At 35.7% G+C, this 20030-nt stretch overlaps 1 protein-coding gene across 1 annotated transcript in view; it reads right to left on the bottom strand.

The window, feature by feature from the left end:
* The window catches only part of SPOCK3 (SPARC (osteonectin), cwcv and kazal like domains proteoglycan 3), a 220730-nt gene that overhangs the window by 130934 nt on the left and 69766 nt on the right, over nucleotides 1-20030 (bottom strand). Inside the window, exon 3 of the mRNA XM_087736142.1 lies at nucleotides 7220-7265. Coding sequence (XP_087592268.1) covers nucleotides 7220-7265 — 46 coding nt within the window. The remainder of the gene's footprint in view (nucleotides 1-7219; nucleotides 7266-20030) is intronic.

Genomic DNA, 20030 nt, shown 5'->3' with positions numbered 1-20030 from the left:
AACAGACAAGAAACATCTTAGTTAAGAAAACAACTCAAGTAAGGAAACAGGTTTTTAAATATACGGTGATTAAACAAAAATGGGCCAAAAAGGCAACTTGAACATTTAAAATATGCTTTAAGAATTGTCATTCTTCTATTCCAGATCAAGAAAAACTATGTACAGCCCTTTTTCTTCTTTACATTCTTTGTTTGGTTGTTTTTTTAAAAGGGATTTATTAAGCTATTTCTTTTTCCCCTCACCACTAAACAGTAATGTGTGATTTCAGATTTCATATTCTTAATAACTCTATTAGCTATTTTACAAGCTTTCTTATTAAATTCCTGTGGCAAACATAAGAAAGTTTATTAGGCCATTAAGAGAGGCTGTAAAGAAGCACGCCTAGTACACACCAAAACATTTCAGGCACACAGTCCTCAGGGACCAACGGCACCTGTGACTCAAGACAGTTAGCTGGGACATCCCAGCACAGTAGACAGAAGTAGAAGGACTTTAAAAATGAAGAGATTTGCAGGACTGAAGTTTAGCAGGTTTGTGAAATGTAAAGAAACAGTTCCGCATACTCTTTGTTCAGCCTGCTGTCAGTTTAAGGTCTAGTGCTCTACCTCTAGCCAGTCACTATAGCCCTGTGCCACATTTCTACTTTTCTGACATGACTATTTGTGGGTCTGAATGGCTACCTGAATCCATGATTTAGCCAGCTTAAGAACAAGCAAACAAACAAACAAAAAAACCTCTTTAATTTATCTGATGACAATTCAAGATTCGGTGACACTACAGACCTAACATCAGAGCATAAAGCAAGGGTGGCAGGGGAGCAGGAACAAGGGGTTAAGCTGCTACTGAAGGCAAGCAAAATCTTGTATTGTAGGCTGGGTTTAGCCTCACTAAAAATCCTTTATATAGCCTTTCTTAAAATAGCTGTAAGAATTTAGAATCCATTCAATGATTCTACAGAAATAAATACTGAAACAATTTGAGATCCACAACTAGAAAAACAGATGTGTACTACCCAGTGCACCTGAGTTAGGAGCCAAGACTGAACCATTTAGGACAAGGCACTTCCATGGTGTTACCACAGTAGAGAAATTCATAGAAAGACAAATAATAAAGAACCACTAAAGCACAGCATCAGATAATGAAGAATAAGCATCATTAAAGCATTCCTCAGACATCTACAAAAGCTCTTTTCAGGCAAGGGCTGGCTGAAAGTAATAAAAAGCAGTGGGAATCTGTTTAACATAGGATTTGGTGTATTTTCTTGGTGAACAGGATTCCTAAACATACCTAAATACCTGAAGCTGGAAACTGTTCACCAGATTAAAATGTTGGCTCAGATAAAGGAATAGTGTCTTTGTAGGAGGACACTATGAATTTCAAAAAGAAAAGAACTGTTAAAAACAGCTGTTAAAAATACTTCATGCTTATTTACTATTAAGACTAAACTATATTTAAAGTGAAACGTGATGCATTTTAATTGCAAAGTACTGCAATTTATCTTGAAAGTGATGGCTATATATTTCTAGTTTTAAAACATCAATACTCTTGCTATAAAAACTAGATCATGAGTGCATATATCAAATGTAGCAAAGTTAAATCTACATGACTGTTTTCACAGTTCATGGACTAATGAATTCCAACTAATGGATCTTCATTAAACTCCCTTATGACTTCCCAGGGCTTGCAAATGAGTGAATCAAATTATTTTATTGAATATGACTCTAAATGGTTTCAGTTCACAGTACGGAAATGTATTCACAAATTATAGATATGCGTTTGCATGTATTTGCATATCCTTAGCTACCCAAATTATTACAGAACTAGGTAAATTAAACATAAAGAGCTAAAAGGCAGAGACTCCACTAAAATATACGTGTTTGAAATTGTTTCAAAATCTATTGCTGCTGTAAAAATGGTATCTACAATATTTCTGCTTTAAACAGACATCTAATATAACCTGATACTATAAAAGCCAAAAATAATTCAGTGGAATGGTCTACAAGAAATGTTATAAATATATCTACAAACCAACTACACCTTAAGGGTGTTCATCCTCCATGGAAATGTCATTTCATATTTTTTCCATTACATGAAAATACTCCACTGTTCCTCCAAGGTATTTCTATTGAGCAAAGGAAAACATCCTTTGCGCTTTAAAAATTACACCAGTGTCTTTGTGTATGCAATTTTATTCAATATCTACACCCTCCAAGCTCTGTAGTCTAAGAATAAAATGTACCAAAAGTATCTTGTATATTTTTATCTGATGTAAAAGTGGTATTTGAAGAAAACGTGTTATCAAGTATTGTTTGGGGGTTTTTTTTGTTGTTTGTTTGTTCTTTAATTTGAGAGAACATTGATAAAACATACATTAAAGCTACTAAAATATTCAACCTGGAATAGTCCAAAACAAAAAACATCCCAATTGTTTGTTTCTAAAACCACTGAAAGGACAAAACTTGCCTTTTAGCAGTAACTAAATGCCATTAATAGGACATTCAGATTCATTCCAACAATAATACCTGCCCCACATGATTGTTTATTAAGAATTTACATAGTGATATTTATAGAAACACATAAACATTTATGTATGTATATGTATAGCATATACAGTCAAAACATTTATTTAAATACATTTTTTCTATCTTATATGCATATAAGCAAAAGAGAGTTCAATGGGAACAGGCACTCTTTGTACAAATGTCAGATGTTGCTTTAAGGAATGGTATTGGTGGATTGCAATGCAAGTCATAATATTTTTCCATCTTTTAAAATAACTTATGTTTTGCAGCTCAGGAGTAAATATCACCATACATTTTTATAGTAAGGGCTAACGTCCTGGAATGGTAGGACATAGATTTCCATATAACCACTCTTAATACCAACAGAATTACACAGACCTATCTACTTGAGCAATTTTGACATACTTAATCATATTAACATAAGAATGCCTTTCAAAATACACCAAAGTATAGAAGAGTGAATTAAGACACCTTTAAGACACTCATTATCATATGCACAACTATTGATTCCTTGAACCACAGACTTTTCAAATACTACAACAAAATATTAGCATTAAGATCTCAGTTCAGATTAAGGATGCATTTTGAAAAACTATAAAGATATATTATCCATATACAGTAAATCTACGAAAGTCTTAGAAAAGGCTTTAATAGTCATATAAACTTTCAGAAAATAACAACTATGTGTAGACCTAAAAGATATGCCTATATGGCAAGCACTAGTTCCTCAAAAATACTACCTGCAAATTAATATGGATGTTGGCTAAAAATAATTTGAAAATGGATCCCCATATATTGCTAATTTTGAGCAGAATATGGATACACAAAATAATAAATGTAAATAATGAGAACCCATTTGTCTGACTACTACTGATTTCGACAAGGAGTTAAATGTGTACCAGGTACCTCTACCACAGCCTAAAAGACAAAGGGGTGTAACAAAGATTACATATTTTTTAAATGACAACTAACAATTTGAAAACACAGACATAAAGCTAAATATTCCACCACCACCTCTATTACATGCAGTCAGCTAGAGTTTATGTGGTTTAAAGGTCTTCATATTTTGTTCATGTATAGATTTTAAAACTTCCAAATATCTACTTGTAATTTCATCATGTAAAGTTGCTATAATACAAATGAGCAAAGAAAAGATTTGGTAAACGCACTAGTAATTCCTAAAATCCATTGTTTTCATAGAAAATAGAAAAAAATATCCTCTCTAGTAGACCTGGACTTCCGATCTTTTAATGCCAAAAAGATTCCTTGCTTATTTCATACTTTCACAGATTTATAGGTAAGTTTCTGAAAAGCCAAATATTGATAAAACAAATAAAATGAAAGGAAATAAAACACTGATAGAGATAAATTAAGGATATTTGTTTATTTCTGTCCTCAAAGGATGTATCTGCCTCTATCTTCAGCAGTATTATTACAAACTTTAACACAACAGACATCAGAACTTGTTACTGCTCCTGTTTAAACATCATCTTTAGTGAGCAATTCTAGTCTCTTACTGCAAGTTTATCTCTACATTTTAAAAATTTGTCTTCACTTAGGAGTTTCATGTTTTCTTTCGGGAGAACTTTTTTTATGGAATGCTCTCACTTGAAAGAGTAGCTGCTGCACAAACCAGAATGGCAATAACAGGACATTAAAGGGGAAACCATCGTAAAGATTCTCTAACACAGATTGCTTGGCTTGGCTTGCAACAAGCCCCAACAGATGACTCCAGTCAGTCATTCATGATGTTCCCATTTATTGTTTTGAATAGATCACTTTGGTAAAAGGAAAAAAAAAAAAAAAGATTAAAACCCCATAAGTCTACATGTATGGTTACTGAGGTGAAAAAGCTAATTAACAGTTAAACCTTATTTGTTTTAAACTTAGTAGTGAAGTGGTACACAACTGGTGTGGAATGGCATTGGTGCAGCGCCTATGGCAGAGCCCTGGAACGACACTTACAGAGACTATCAGAGTGTACACCTAAAACTTAGTTTTTACAGTCTACTAACTCTCACTTTTTCCTATCTCATTAAATAATACAAGGAAAAAAAATGTGCTGAGATTGTTACCGCTGTATGTCTTTTATTGGCAAACATAGGGAATCATAAAAGACCTGTTTTCTTCAGTAAATCAAGAACATTACACTCACTCCTACGGTACAGACATTTGCAAGGTTGCGACACTTTCAAAGTATGAATGGCTCTTCCCACAAAGTATCACCCATGATCACTTTTTCCATCTGATGAGAGAGACTTGAATGCATGAACAAGTACATGGTACTTCCATAGTTATATTTTATTCTCAGGGATAAGTTATATTTTATTCTCAGGAATATTTTGCTATGTTTCAAAAAATCATTTCCCATTATACCCAAAAGTAAGAGGATGCCAATTCTGACAACATGGAGACCAAGATATTGACTGGGAAACCTTCTTCTATCTTTTAGTGTATCTCCCAAATCTAGTCCATAATGTTATTTACAGACTTTCAAAAAAACAACAGCATGCAAGTCTCTGATTAATAAAGAATATCTGTATGTCAGAGTCTAGAAAATGTCTAATTCCTGAGAAACTGTAAATCTTTTGACATACAGCTCAATTCAATATCATTGCTAAATTCAATACAAAGACTGTAGCAGTTATTGCAGGAAAACTAAAAAGCAGTGCACTGGCAGGTAAAAATACCTGATATTCTTTAAATGATAGATTGATAAATCTGTCCAACATGGGCAACATTTTTTAATAATAAAACTTCAGTGTACCTTTTATTATTAAAAAGCATTCCCAAATAGCTTTTTTTTTTTCAGTTATAAATTACTCAGTAAAATGTAGGTAAAAGTACTCAGCAAATGCATTCACTCTTCAATGTTAATTTTCGGTTAACAAGGATATGAAAATAGAAAGTTGAACTCTGTAGGCATACTTTTAAAATATTCACTACCCAATACACAATGCATTTTACAAACAAGGTAGGACACATAACCTTAACATGTTTTCTTAGTTGGGTTGTTTGTAAATTCAGGAAAGTATTCTAGAAACATTAGCATCAGGATCCCCAAAGAACTCAAAGTAATAGAACAAGCTGGAGTGTGTAAAAGTGTAAGCCTGGTAGAAAAAATAGAATTTCAGTTTATCTTCTGAAAAACTAACAGGCAATGGAAAAAAAAAAATATATACCAAGTACACGATAACAAAAAAATAATGAGCAAAATTTACAGCGTATTCAATTCAATGTCCTCTGATGAAAGATTTTTGCCACCAACAAGTCATTAAAGTACAACCTGTTCCAGTTCTCATACTAAAAACATATTTGCAGACCATGCCCCTCTATCAAAAACCAAAGAAAAGGAATAGACTAAAGGTACTTTGTAGCGAAGTGATAAGCCTGCTTTTTAGATGAGGTACTTCACCAAAAGAAAGGAATCTTTTTCTCTGAGGAGTCAGAAGACTAAGGTCAAGTGCTTTTTCTTATTGTATTAGTATATAATAAGGAGAGACACATGGTCTGTGAAATCGTCAGGTTCTAAAATACTCAGGCTGCCATGGATCTAAATTAACATTTACAAATTTCCATCAAACCAGAAGAAAATCACCACAATTCAGAGTAGTGATAACATACATGACTTTTTTCCCCTCCCTCTACTCCTCTCTCTCACAAACTGGCAAAACAAGCCAGGTGCATTAATTTAAGAAATTAAGGCATTTCCTTTTACAGGCTTACTACAGTAATCCTGAATTAAAGTGACAAAGCCATAGAACATGATGGAAAGTCCACCTCTAAAAGATGTGGTTGTAATAAAATATAATTAATTATAAACCTCCCTTAAAAGTCAGCATCCATTATGGAGAAAGTTCTTTAAATTGAGTAAGCTTTATTTTTGCAACATATTTTTATCTCAGTCTCTTGTGTAAAAGCCTCTACACTGTTTCTTCATCGCATTTATGCCATTGGTATTATCAGCAAAGACAGTCTCTGAAGTGCTCCTTGCAGCATTTAAAAAAAACACATCAAGATTCTCAACAGTTTCACAATGGTAGTCATACACTTTGAAACAACATACATGAAGTGGATTATATTGACAGTAAATACTAAGTTCCAATGCCTGGGGAAGGAATGTTTAATGTGAAAATTTGCTGCATTTGCTCAAATTACTCTAAGGATGAAATTCTTGTTCTGTAGCATTCTCAAAGATCCATCTGTGTTTTGCCTCAAGACAGATCATTTGAGCACATGACAGAGACTTCCAAAACTGTTTTTCTAGATCTTCTTTTATCAGCCAGGTATAAAGAGACTTTCAACATCTTAATGATTTTTTTTAACTGCAAAACACAAATATCAGATTGCACACCTGCTTTTCTTCAAATGTCCTACTGAAAACGCAACAGTACTTAAATATATAAATAAAACAAAACCAAACCTCCCAAATCCCGTGAACTTGTTTATATGAGGGAAACTTTAAGCTGCTCGGAGGTTCCTAATGCTCCCATCTCTGTCTCTAATCAATAAAAGTTTGCAAAAATCATAGATATAAAATGATGATGAGGCTGAATTTCTGGCCCTCTTTAAATCAACTCTTTGAAGAGGGAGAAAATGACACAAATTCACAGATTTCTGTAGGTATTCTAGAACAGGAGCACAATTATAAATACTTAAATTTTATTCCATACAAATAACTAGTAGCAGCATCTTACCTTGATCAAATGGTTTACCCGGACTCCATGTACGAAAATAATCATCCTGGAGAGGAAGAAACAACCTACATTTAGTAAAACGTAAGGAACCAATGTATACATGAAAAACTCACAGAATGATGAAAGACAGAAGATGTATACCAACCTCTACTTCCTAGAAAAGGCAAGCAGTAAAAAACAAATGAGAAAAAGATTACAGTCATCATAATGGGACAAATTATTCATATAGAATAAAACAGTGTAATTCAGAAGCCATTTGTCCTCATTAAGTAAAAATACTATTCAAACAATGTTACTTAGTAGCATTTAAAATAGAAAAAGTATTTCTTATAGTACTTACGTAGGTAATATTTCTAACATTGCTTTTAAAATGCTACAGTAGTTTCCTTGTACTTTCAGTTCTAAGATACTGAAAAACTGAATTACATTTTCCATTAATTATTTTTCAAAACCAAAGCTCCAAAGTCATCATCAATAAAATAACTATGTTTTAAAGAATGATACATGAATTTTAGAAAAATAAATCTTCTGCTACGTAATTTTCAACTGCATCAGTAAGATCTGTCTTTAAATAAGTCTAATTAGCTCTATTTTCTACAAATCATCTTCCTAAACATAAAATATCCTCTTAATGTCATCAGCTCTATCAGGCTACAATTTCAAAGAGGAAAAACTTGAATTAAATAAATTGCTTTCAAGATATTAAGAAAGTTGATAATAAATTACAAATCCATAGCTGAGACACGTAAATAAATTGATCTGCACACCTCAGGTAACAGGCAGAGCAGAAAAATTACTAGAATTTATTATTATTGTGTCTTAATTTAATTTGCTATTCTCTAGAACAAAACATTTAAAACATTTTAATGCCTGCACAAATTAAGGTTCACAAACTGCATTGGGTACATTGTCACACCCAGCAGTTCCATCCCACTTGCTAAAAGATCACCAAAACCACCATAAAGAAACCTCAATTTATAAAAAATTGAACTATTCCTAAATGTGAGTCTCATACAGTTGTCAAAACCACATAATCACAACTTAAAAATGATCAAGCACATCTTTTCAGGAAAAAAAACCCACAATTTGCGTTTTAATAGTTCAACAGTTTTACCTCAAAGCGAAAAAACAGTGGTTGCAGCCTAAACTGTATTTCACTGATGTTGTTTTATTAGTAAAAATGTTGTTATGGGAATGCGTGCTTTGAAAGAGAAGAAAAGAAACGAGCAGAACCTGGGAGTGCAGAACAGAACCATAGTTTTGTACCAGTACTTATGCACTCCTTTACTCTGATGCTGCACAGATTAACAATCTATGAATCAGTGTATGTTATTTGCCTTTTTAATTACTATTTTTTGAAAGTAAATAAATACAGACAGGCATATCAAATGATTTAAAAAAAAATCATGCAAGAGATAAGCAGTAATGACAATTATGACAGTGTTTTCCAATCATATCCCTCCCAATAGTAACTATGGAGATGTCATTCCTACAGCGGTGTTCTGAACAGGTTTGAGCCAGCTTTAATGCAGTGCTGTTCCATGAATCATGCCACATTGGCAAAATTTTCAGTTCTTGAAAAAACATGAAATTGGTAGATTCTCCTTCCATTTCTACTAAATCAGTAATGTTCACCCACAATGAGTCTATTCAGACAACATGTTTATTATTAAACTGCTGAAAAGTTAGAGTAACTAGAACATAAGGATATTAGAACGAAAGAGCAGTCATCCTGAGCGAGACCAAAATCCATTCTAAGGCAAAGCATCCTGCATTATGCTTAAGGAAGCACATACAAGTGGAGCTTGTATAAATTACACATTCTCAAGTTGGCCTCAAGCCAACCAGATGAGAAATCAATTCTTGTTCACCTCTATACTGCAGACAACTTCACAGATCCCAATATAACATCCCTCAGGCATTTCTAGAAGTAAGAGTCTTAGCTCATTTCTGTCTACAAAGCTACTCCATACCTTTCTTCTTACCCTTCTCTGAATCTTTTCCAAGTCTATTTTTTTTGATATGCTATGACTAGAATTGTGCACGGCATTCCAGATGAAGCAGCACTACGCATCTAAACGCAACACAATAACACTATTAATTTTTTAATAGTTAAGTTTTCAAATCACCTGGTACTTAAAGAAAGTCCATTATTGGATATGTTGAACAAAATCTTTATGTGCCTCTAAAAACAAAGTAAAATAGTTAATTGATTCTCAGATTAAGTAAGGAAATTGCTTCAATAAATTGCAGTTCCAATTTTACAAATATTCCTAAAGCTATTTATCCTATCGCGTGTATAAGAACCTGGCTTCCTGTTACATTCAGACCTTTCCTCATCTTCAGTCAATACGAGTTTGATTATTATAATGTTCAGTATCCTCCTCAGAATATCACCAAGATGATAATATAATTTAAAAGGCCTCATTTTTCATAATTTTAATATAAAATTAAAAACAGAATGAACAAATACACAGTTTACAGTGAAGGCTGAGTAGCATCACAGCATCTCTAGCCAAAGTATCCTTTAACAATCTATAAATGCAAAAGACAATATCTCAGGACAGAGCCTATGACTTCTGATTTTCTTCAGGGGCTTCCTTGCCTTTGTCCTGAGCATATTAAAGGCCAGGTTGTAAAAGAATACAGAATAAAATTACAAATTTTTCACAGTAACAATACTGCTTTTTCAATATTTTCTAGCTAAAGGTATCTATGCATTTTAAATAGAAAATTCATCCTTACTGCTCTACTTGAAACTACGTGAGATTTCAGTAATTCTTTCAAGCCTCTCTCTGAAACATCCATAAAGCACTTCTAACAGCCATATATGATGGATTTCAATGAGTTTAATATCCATGCCTTAAAATTATGCATGTTTAAGCATCATGCTCAGTCAGGGTCATAGTGATGAAGTGTTTCCAAGAATTGAAGTTCATGCTACAATTACATATGCACTTGGAAACTAATAAAAATTTTTTATTTTTCCTGGAAATGGCTTACCTTAAAAAAATATTATGTATGTAGTCAGAAAATCTGACAGCCTTAAGAAAAGGCTTCAAAACGACCAAAAGCAGCTCAATCAGAAAAGCTTTTAAAAAGGGGGCGGGGGAAGGTATTTTGCCTCAAACACTTTCATTGCTTCTTTTTGGACTTCTATATTCTTCTATATAAATTCTTCACTCCTCATTCTTAAAAAGCAGTTGCTATGTGAGTTTTCAGTAATACATGTTTAAGTACAGTAAAAAAGAAAATAAGCTCACTGGAAAAAATCATATCTGATAATGCAGTTATGCGGCAGATATTTTCAGCTTTCGACAGAGATACAAAAATATGATCCTATTAATTTTCCTTCTTTTGTACAGGATTTGCTACATCATTTTATTGATCTCCTCTGCAACATCTTCTGTAGATGCTGCCATATATTGCTGACATCACTTGAATTATTATCCAACAGAAATCTATATTGCTAAAGAATATAACGATACATGGTAGGTATGATGAGTCTGACTCAGGGAACAGCAGGTGTCTAGAGCAAGGAGGGCAGTTTCCTCACAAATATTTTCAGACCAAGGTTGACCTGAAAAAACGGATAAAGCAAATCCAGCCCTTGCTTCGTGCTCACATTTTATGTCTAGTATGGCCTATATATTAAAAGCGTATATATTAAAATCAAAGCTGAGTTATGTCAAAGAATCCACTGAAATTGAAGCAGTTTTCTGAACTTACAATTATCTTTATTTTTTATCCAAGTATAATTTACTGCTACAGCACAGGTTGTACAGCAGGCATATTATTGTGTGACTTACAAGCTACCCATTTAGGGAGAAGTCTAATAGGCAACTGTTCAACGTGAGGTACTGATTCACATATAATGCCTTTTCAAGAAACAGTACTTTTAAGTTACCAAAGCAGGAAAGATACAAGATTTCCTGGACTTTATTCAACGCCAATCTAAATTCTGCCCATACATTATCATAATGCAAAAAATACATTTTACTGCTGGCTTCCCTATTCCTACTTAAGGGTTTGTTTGTTTTTATCAAAGAGGAGCTACATACTCCAATGCGTAGATGGACATGAGATTATATTTTGACAATTTCAGAAACAAAAGTCTTTCAGGCTGCACATGCTCCCTAACATAACTTAAAACCTACAATATTAGATTTAGATTTTTTCCTTGCTGCCATTAGCTATGAAACTGTTTTGCTGTTTTTAATTTCAAGGAGTTCTTAATGGACTTTCTATTCCATTTCTTATATCTTCATCTCAAGTACATACATCTGCTTCCCATCTGATGTGAAAGCTCTTTACCTCTTTTAGGCTAGGTCCTTGCTATTTGGTAGCTATGTTATTTTCAGACTCCATTTCAACAAGCCAAGTGAATTGAGCCAACAGTCTTCACATCGCAGCCCTCCACTTGCCTCAAGCTCACTTCTGCAGCAGACTTGAGCTCACTAAGTATCTCCCCTTCGCATCTTTGCACCTCTCCCAAAGCAGAGGGTTTGACTCATCTGCACCAAACCTTCCCAGTGATTCCACAACACGTATTCATAGTCTTCCACAACATGTATTCATAGTCTAAGTCTCACTGAAAGAGCCGTGGTAGGGTTGTCACCTGATACCTCTGTCCCAACCTCTTTCCAGTGCTGGAAAAAAAGTTAGCACCAACAGTGTGCAGAAATCTTTTTTCCACTTATATCTTGCTCCAGGATCTTCAGCCCAATGTCAGCAAGATTGCCATTACCCTGTAGAGCCTTAAATTGCTGGTCACAAAGAGAAGTGTTACAGCAATAAAAGGATGAGACACCATCAAAGCTTCCATCATATGGGAAATCCACTGCTCCTAAACACTGCCATTTCCCCAAAATAAATGAGGGCCACAGGCAGTATACACAGGGTAACTAAGATACTCCAACCACATCTAAGTAGAGTACTACCCCAAAACATAAACCACAACTGAGGAGGTATAAGTTGCACCATGAAAATGCATGATACTTGTGTAATGGGAAATTCTTCAACCTGAAATCTGAGCCAGTCTGGAATCCTCATTCAGGATACAGACATGCTCTTCAGCAGCCTGTGGGTACCCACCTGCCTATCAGATGCTGCTTTTCATCTCTGCTGACCTGCATAGACATCTGATCTATCACAAGCCACACGAGCACTCTGTTGTATAAATGTGGAGCATTAGTTTAGCCAGTTAACTGCAGGACAGTGAACAAGGGAATAAAGGTAGTTACCACACTCCCCAACATCATATTTACTATTGCAGCATCTTATGTGTCTCAGAACATCTGTGAGGGCAAGAAGCCTGGACGGCCCATGTACCCCTGACATCTTTTACTAATTGTCCCAGATGTATTCAATACGTTGCTTAATCTGTAGGATAATATGCGTATAAACTTATGTGACACCACATAGCTAAGGACCTGCAGTAGAACCAGGAGCAGAACTAGTTCCAGGAGGGCAGGGACTGTTCGGCAAATTTTTTGGCTCTATACTTTCTTCTCAACAGGATCCACCTCTCCTCACCAGCTGAGATACCTCTTATGGTTCCCATGAAGCTATTTGAGGATTCCTTTCTAACACTCCAAAGCAGCACAAAGCAAGTACTCTTCTTTAGTGAATCAAGGTTTAAAGAAAAAACAATCATATTTATTACCTGGACTTAAGAAATAGGAAAAAAACAAGTCTAGAAGATTTTTACAGGCTAGCATAGAAAGGTGACTACTGCCAGATTTGACTCCCTTTCCCCAGATTGTCTCCCATTAGAAATATAATTAGTTTAGCCAAAACCACCAGAAGTAGTTCAGTGCATAAAGCACCTCAGACACAGATAAAGGCAGTGGCGCTTCACATCCAGTACTTCCGGGAATCAGGTAATCTTAAAGATCAGTTTAGTAAGTAAGTCAAAGAATCAATATGAGAAAACAAACTCCAAAATAATGAGCCACCACAGAGGTAGTATCGGCATTGCTTCTCTGGCAGCGAAGGACCTAAACACCTGTAGGTGAGATTGAGCCTTGCTGCAAAACTCCTTTCCTACTTGTTTGGCACCTACCCTCCTTAAGTGGGGTGCTGGAGTGACAGGTGAAAGGATGCTAGTTTGTTGTTCAGTGCCAGCCTCCAAGGAGGCTGATGTCAGCTTCCTCTGCTGCTCCAGACTCCTGGGCCATGGCATGCCCGAGGCCTGTATTCATGGGGCTGGCAAAGCACAATTAGAATCAAAGGCCTCTGGCACTTAGCTCACCACACTCAGTGTTTATCCCACTCCCTTTGTCTCAAACTTCTAGTACCATTGATGAGCCTGGGCTAAGAGCCACCACTTTTCAGCCCTCTCTGTTTCCCAGATCTCATTCAGTAAGATTTCTGTGGAGGCTGTCTATTTGGTACTAGCAGCATTACTAAGAGCAGGTTTGAATAGCACAGTATTGAAATCATTTGCCAAGAAATACCAAATGCTCACTAAAGCTTATATTCAGAAATACTGAGAAAATACTGAAAAAGATTTTGAAAAGGAAGGAGTTAATATCAAAGCACAAACACTATAAGCTTCTAAATCCCAATAAAATTTAAAACATTGTTTCTTTAAAAGTGCATCTCATATTTCTCATCATTAATAAAAAAAAATATTGAACCATCTTTTCACTACAAACACATACAAAAAGTTTTGGCCATGCTCCTCCTATTAGGCTGTCAAAATGCAACTTGTGAGGAGGGCCTTAAACAGGTTTGTTAGACTACAGGAGCTGTAGTCTGACAGAGTTGAAAACAGATGACACATGAGGTAGTCAGCCATCTGTCAGACCTTCACATGCCTGTTCAGAAGGGTCGCTGTTCAGTTTCCTCAGGTGCCTCTTCACTAATGCACAAGCCCTTGGTAGCAAGGGCAAAACTTATTCCCTGACCTCTGCATGCAATGCCACAGTCTGGAGAAGAGAAGGACAGCCAGGAGTGGCAGAGCAGTAACAGACTATACAGAGAGATCAGATCACATCTATGGAGCTTGAAGGAATTTACCGAAGTGTCTTGAAAGAGATGGCCAATATGATTGCGAGGCTATGGTTTTATCTATGAAAAACAGTGGACCGTATCAGGGAGATCTCTGGGAACTGGGAAAAAAGCTAGCATCTCAAAAAATAAAATGTAAGCAGGTAGATGTAGGGAACTACAGAGTAGGCTGCCTCACCTCAGTCCCTGTAAAGATCAATGGAAAATGTCCTCCTTGAGTCTTTTACCATGCACTTGACAGACAAGAATAAATACTCAGTACAGACCTACCATGGATTTACAGTACTTGACCACCCAGACTGCCTTCTACAATGACGTAACAGTTTTGTGCACAAGGGGAGAATGGTGGGTGTAGCGTACCTTCACTTTATTAAGGCTTTTATCTAGTCTCCCACAGCGCGTTCATTTGGAAGCTGAGGAAGTAAAGGCTGGACACTTAAGTGGGCTGAAAATTAAGTACATCGGTGGTCAACAGCTTAACATCCAAGTGGTGTCCCACTAATGGCCAAAGCACCCCAGAGTCAGTTCTGGGGATCGTATTAACATCTTCAGTAACAACCTGGATGATAACACAGAGCATGCCATGAACAACTTAACTAGTGGGAGCAGATGACACAACAAATAGCAAAGGCTCAATCCAGAGAGACCTCAGTAACTTGAGGGTTTGCCCAGCAGAAAAATGAGGTTCAATAAGAATTGGAAAGTTCTGAACCTAGGAAGGAATAATTAGGAAGGAATGTGGGGTACAGGCCACAAAACAACTGCCACTGTTGAAAATGGCCTGGGACTTAGAGTAGACAGCAGGAGAATTTGAGAGATGGATTTATTTTGTCTGGGAATGAGGAGGCTAATGGATGGTTGCCTGCAACCATTTGAAGGGCAATTACCAGCTCTTGTCAGCAGTGCCAAATGACTTAAAAAAGGTACAAAGGTCACACATTGCAGTTTGGGAAGTTCAGGCTGGATAAGAGGGAAAATTTCTTTACTAGGAGTGTAGTGCAGCAGTGGAACAAGCTGCTCACAAAGATCATAGCATCTTTGTTCTTGAGGGTTTTCAAGATTTGACTGGAGAAAATCCACAGCTGACCTGATCAATCCAGTATTGCAACAGCCCCAACTTTGAGTGCGAGGCTAGATTATAGGTCCCGCAGGGGTGCCTTCCAACTAAAATTTATCTGAATCGATGACTATTTACAGTATGTCAGTACTCTTAACTCCAAATATCTGAAAAGGAGCAACTCTTTTCTACTGTCCTTTTGCAATGTATTACTCATTATATTTACTCACCTATGTTTCCTGCTTGGATATTTGAACTCGCATATGCATATATGATAGTTTCTAATACTGGGATGCAAGAAAAAAAAAATAGAAGTAACCTATGACTGGGGACAAAAGGAGTAAGTAGATCAGGTGAGAAGCTTGGAGCACACCAAACAGAGGGCTTTGGAATAAGGTAAGTAAACAGAATAGTCACGAAGTTGTTTCTGGAAACCAAGATTTGGGAACATAGACATTAGGAGACAAATGGGTAGAATGGGACTGATAACTGGGCAGAAGAGAAGATACAGCCAGGAGGCAGGACTAGGGTGGAACTTCCACATAAAGGAAAATAAGAAGAAAGAAGTCAACACTGGTGACTGATTTTTTGAGCAGTGAACTGGAAGGAGGTGGTATAAGAAGGAAGCGTAAATTAGCTGAAAGAAATAAAGAATTCAGATGTGCATCTCAAAGTGACTGGATAAGACTGGTATTAAGCCAAGGCAAGCAAAGGAAGGATTAGAAATCAAGAACAGTAGAGACAGGATTGGTACAGGAAGAGGTTTGAAGAAGTGTAACGAAACAATTAAGTTGTGGAAGAAACAGGATTGCAAAAAAAAAAAAAAACATAACCAAACCCACAAACATTTTCTTTACAGTCTGGAAAGCAATCCTAAATTTCTGGGTCTCAGTCTCTCAATACATACTGAAGAAAAGCACTGTCAAACTCTTTCACCCATGTCTTCACACAGAGAATGGTAGCCTCTATAGTCTAAGTTGCAGAGGTCAGCATAAAGCTGGATGAGAATTTCCACTGATTTTTTTTGTTTGTTTAGCTTTTTGTTAGAAAATTGATATTTGTCAAAACAGACATTTTCTAGAAACATACCAAGTTTGACAAATTTTGACTGTTAAACATTCAGGTTCTTTTTACAGAAAGAAATGCCTTGCTTAACTTGATTGGCAAGTTCCCCTCATTATTTCAAGGTAACTGTATATTACTGAAACTTCCTTCTATGGAACATGATGCATACGTGGCGCCCCAAATAACAATGGGGCTACTACTACTCATACAGAGCCACAAGAAATGCTCATTTTGGTTATAAAACATACTGAACTAAAAATAAGCTGTTATATATATTTCTTGTCAACGGAAATGTCAGATTTCTAGCTTAAATTCCATTTTGAAACAAAACATTTTATAAATGTCAAAAAGTATCATGACATGGAAAGTTTGTTTTTAACCAAGTCTGGGCTTTCAAATGACTTTAAGAACTACAATTCCATTAAGATTAATAATGTGTCAGTACTCCATTAAATACAAATTCCTAGGGTGTTCTCAGCCTGCTTTTTTAAAAAAATAGGAAATTTAATACACAAATCCGTGATGAATTAATATAATTAAAATCAAACCCAGAATCCAGTTAGATCAAGTGCTAAATTCAGTGCTCCAGTACTTCAGAGCTAATGGAGGCCATCCTTTGAGTATGTCAAATGTTACAAAAATGCTAGATAGGCTGCTAAATGCTCAGATCAAAGGTTATGACTCTAAAGAGCATACACTCATGATCTTTATCTCATCCCTCCTGCTACTAAAGAGAAAAATGGCACCTCATTTTCTTTACCTTTCTTCTTATTCTGAACATGAGTAATTTTTAAAGCATTTTGTGTTCTCAAGATCATTTTAAAAATCCAAGAGGAAATTATTATTGTCTTCAGAATGGTTTGAGCGAGAAGATCAAAGACTAGGGTGAAAAACTGAACAAGTTGGATAGAACGAAATAATGAAAAGTCTTTCATTCTATTATATGCAGTGAACATTACAGGGGTTTTATGAATAAACAATGTATGAACAACAATTTATTAAAGACCACGCCATTATGATTATAGAGCATGCATGACAAACTAAACCTAGGCAGTTTTAATTTTGGCATTTTCAAACTTTTAAGAGCAAGACCATATGATATCTGTTCTTTTGTTAAGATTTTTGCAGGCTACATGATATAAATTCATAGTTTAAAATTGGGAAATAGATGCGTTTACGGCTTGGCTAATACACTAAATCCAAAGCTGAAGATATGATTTGAAACTAGAACAAGAAATACACTGAAAACAGTTTTCTGCTTTTGAAATAGGGAAAACAGTTTTCTGAAAAAAAAAAATTATTCAGATTATGTATAAGGGAAACAACAAGTTTATCAAGAAAATACTGTTTAGTGGTTTTTAGCATACACCAGAACAGACTTAGAAACAAAGTCAAAAGAGAATTTTTTTGTTGTACTGCATCAGATAATAACACTTTTGCCTTGCAGCAGAAAAAGCGGGGTGCCACTTTCAAGGGAGTCAAACTGGATCTTTGCTCTGAGACACTTTATCAGAAGAACCCCTTCAGAACAGTGTCTGACACAGAAACATACCAACTTCAGCAGTTTATTCAGCTTACTCTATCAATTAAATCTACTATAGCAAGGCTATACAACTTAGGAAACACTCTTTTTTCAAACTACTAGCAAGTCAGCAATAAACGGGGCGGGGGGGGACACGACACAAAAAACGAACCCCAGATATAAGGGAACTCCTCAAAGATAGGGTCAGTTTGACTGACATGGAGAACCACAGAAAAAAAAATTCAGAGACAAGACAGAATTTGCCATTTCTAAGTCTCTTTCGTTGTCAAACAACCTTCACAATGGGACACAGCAAGTGATATATCTTTCAGTAGAAGGAAGGAAGTACCTTCCCACAGCACTGAAAACATGGCTGATGTACATTGCCGCTGTACTTTATATTACGCATGCCTTTCAGAAACGATCCGTCATAGCTTCATTTCTTTAAGATGGAGTAAGAAAAGCTCATTCCTTCCGTACAACATCCTGAAGACATCTATCATGCTTTAGAAGCACTAGTCTCAGAATTCTTGATGCTGGGCTCTTGTCAAGTGAAGAATAAACCAAAACAATTTGAGATAAATCACCAGTAAGAATCAGACCAGTCACTGGAGGTATCAATTTTTATGGTATTTGAAGCCCTGCAGGTTAAAAAAAGGGTGGGTAGTAGACTGGCTCAACAGCCTACTCGGACCAAATGTGGTGAATAAAAATTTGAAGAAGAAAAATGTCCTGCTTCAAATGTTGCATGATTCCACAAGTGACAGGACCTCATTTAACTTGTCTACCGTCCCTGCCTTCCCTTCCCGCTTTTTTTGTATAATGCAGCTATGAAAATTGTTGTATTGTGTTCAGCACAAAAGCCCTGAGAGACACGAGGACACATGGAGGGCACAAAGACAGAAACAGTCTAACTTTTAAGGGTCTACTTAGTGTTTAAGAAAGGTATTTGCAAAGGCCTTGGCCCTTACTCAATTTCTAGAACACATTTTTTCAACCGTGTCTGAGGACAGCAAGAGGAAAGAAAAGTGCTACTCATCAGCTTTCTTTCAGGAAGCTGAAAGTTTTCGTATTTTTAGCATTTCAAAAAGAAAAATCTGGAATCTGTTACAAAACAGATACTATACTTTTGCTGCCTTTGCTTTTGTTTGTTTGTTTTTCAGTCTGGAGAAAATTCATTACAAAGATAATCATGAGGTTTGCCGTATCATGCCACTTGCATGGACGGGATTTTGGTATGTTTCTCCCAACAGGTAGTCTCTTATGCCAAGACTCAGAACAATGTTCTGGTCTACCTCTCATTGCCATGGAGACAGAGAACACCCTGGTGTAAAAACAGTCCAAAATGGAAGAAATTAAGGAATACAAAAGATTATGAGGGAGGCATTACAGCATAATTATCATTACAAAGCAAATAAGAACAGATGTGGCAACAGAAAATGGGATGCAAGGAAAACCACAGGTCTATTAAGGATGATATATTTGCAACATAACAGAAAGAAGCAGTTACAATTATTGGTTTCAGTTTAAGAAGAGTGCTGCATAGATTTTAAGAAGTAAAGCAAAGCTACGCTGAAAGAATTAAGACCTATTTTTATATGACCTGTATGATTTTTTTTTTGTGAGAAAAATACCCCTTTTAAACAAGCTGAGGACTTCTAAAAATCAACATATACCTGAACTTAGAATCTGTGAAGACATAAGCTGCACTTCAGAATCTGTAATTAAACAAGCGATAGAAACATCCATTCAATGTTCTTTCTAAATAGTAACACCGGATGGTTATTTTTATATGTATTATAGTCAAGCCTATGCAGCTTGTACCAGCTGGAAAAAAAAATACTGCAAATCCACAGAGAGTAAAGACAGAAAAAAGAGAAAAATACATATTGTAAAAATAATATGAAACAAATCTATATGCATATATATCAACTTGTTCAGAAATTCAATCATTATACTACTATACTCTGGTAGATGTTACTTTTGTTAAAGCTATTCATAATGTAAGCAAACTACTCTTTGATTTCAGATGGGATCCAAGATTTCAAGAGTTATGTACTAAGTTTATCAATAAAAAGTATCAAGTTCAAAGCATTTTTCTACCCTATTGCAATTATGGAACTTACAGATATGGTCAGTAACATAGAAGCTTA

Source organism: Nipponia nippon, unplaced genomic scaffold (genome assembly GCF_047370975.1).
Source record: "Nipponia nippon isolate SJK-2023a ecotype South Korea unplaced genomic scaffold, ASM4737097v1 scaffold_6, whole genome shotgun sequence".
NCBI classification, from domain to species: domain Eukaryota; kingdom Metazoa; phylum Chordata; class Aves; order Pelecaniformes; family Threskiornithidae; genus Nipponia; species Nipponia nippon.
This window is presented reverse-complemented; position numbering and strand designations above follow the sequence as displayed.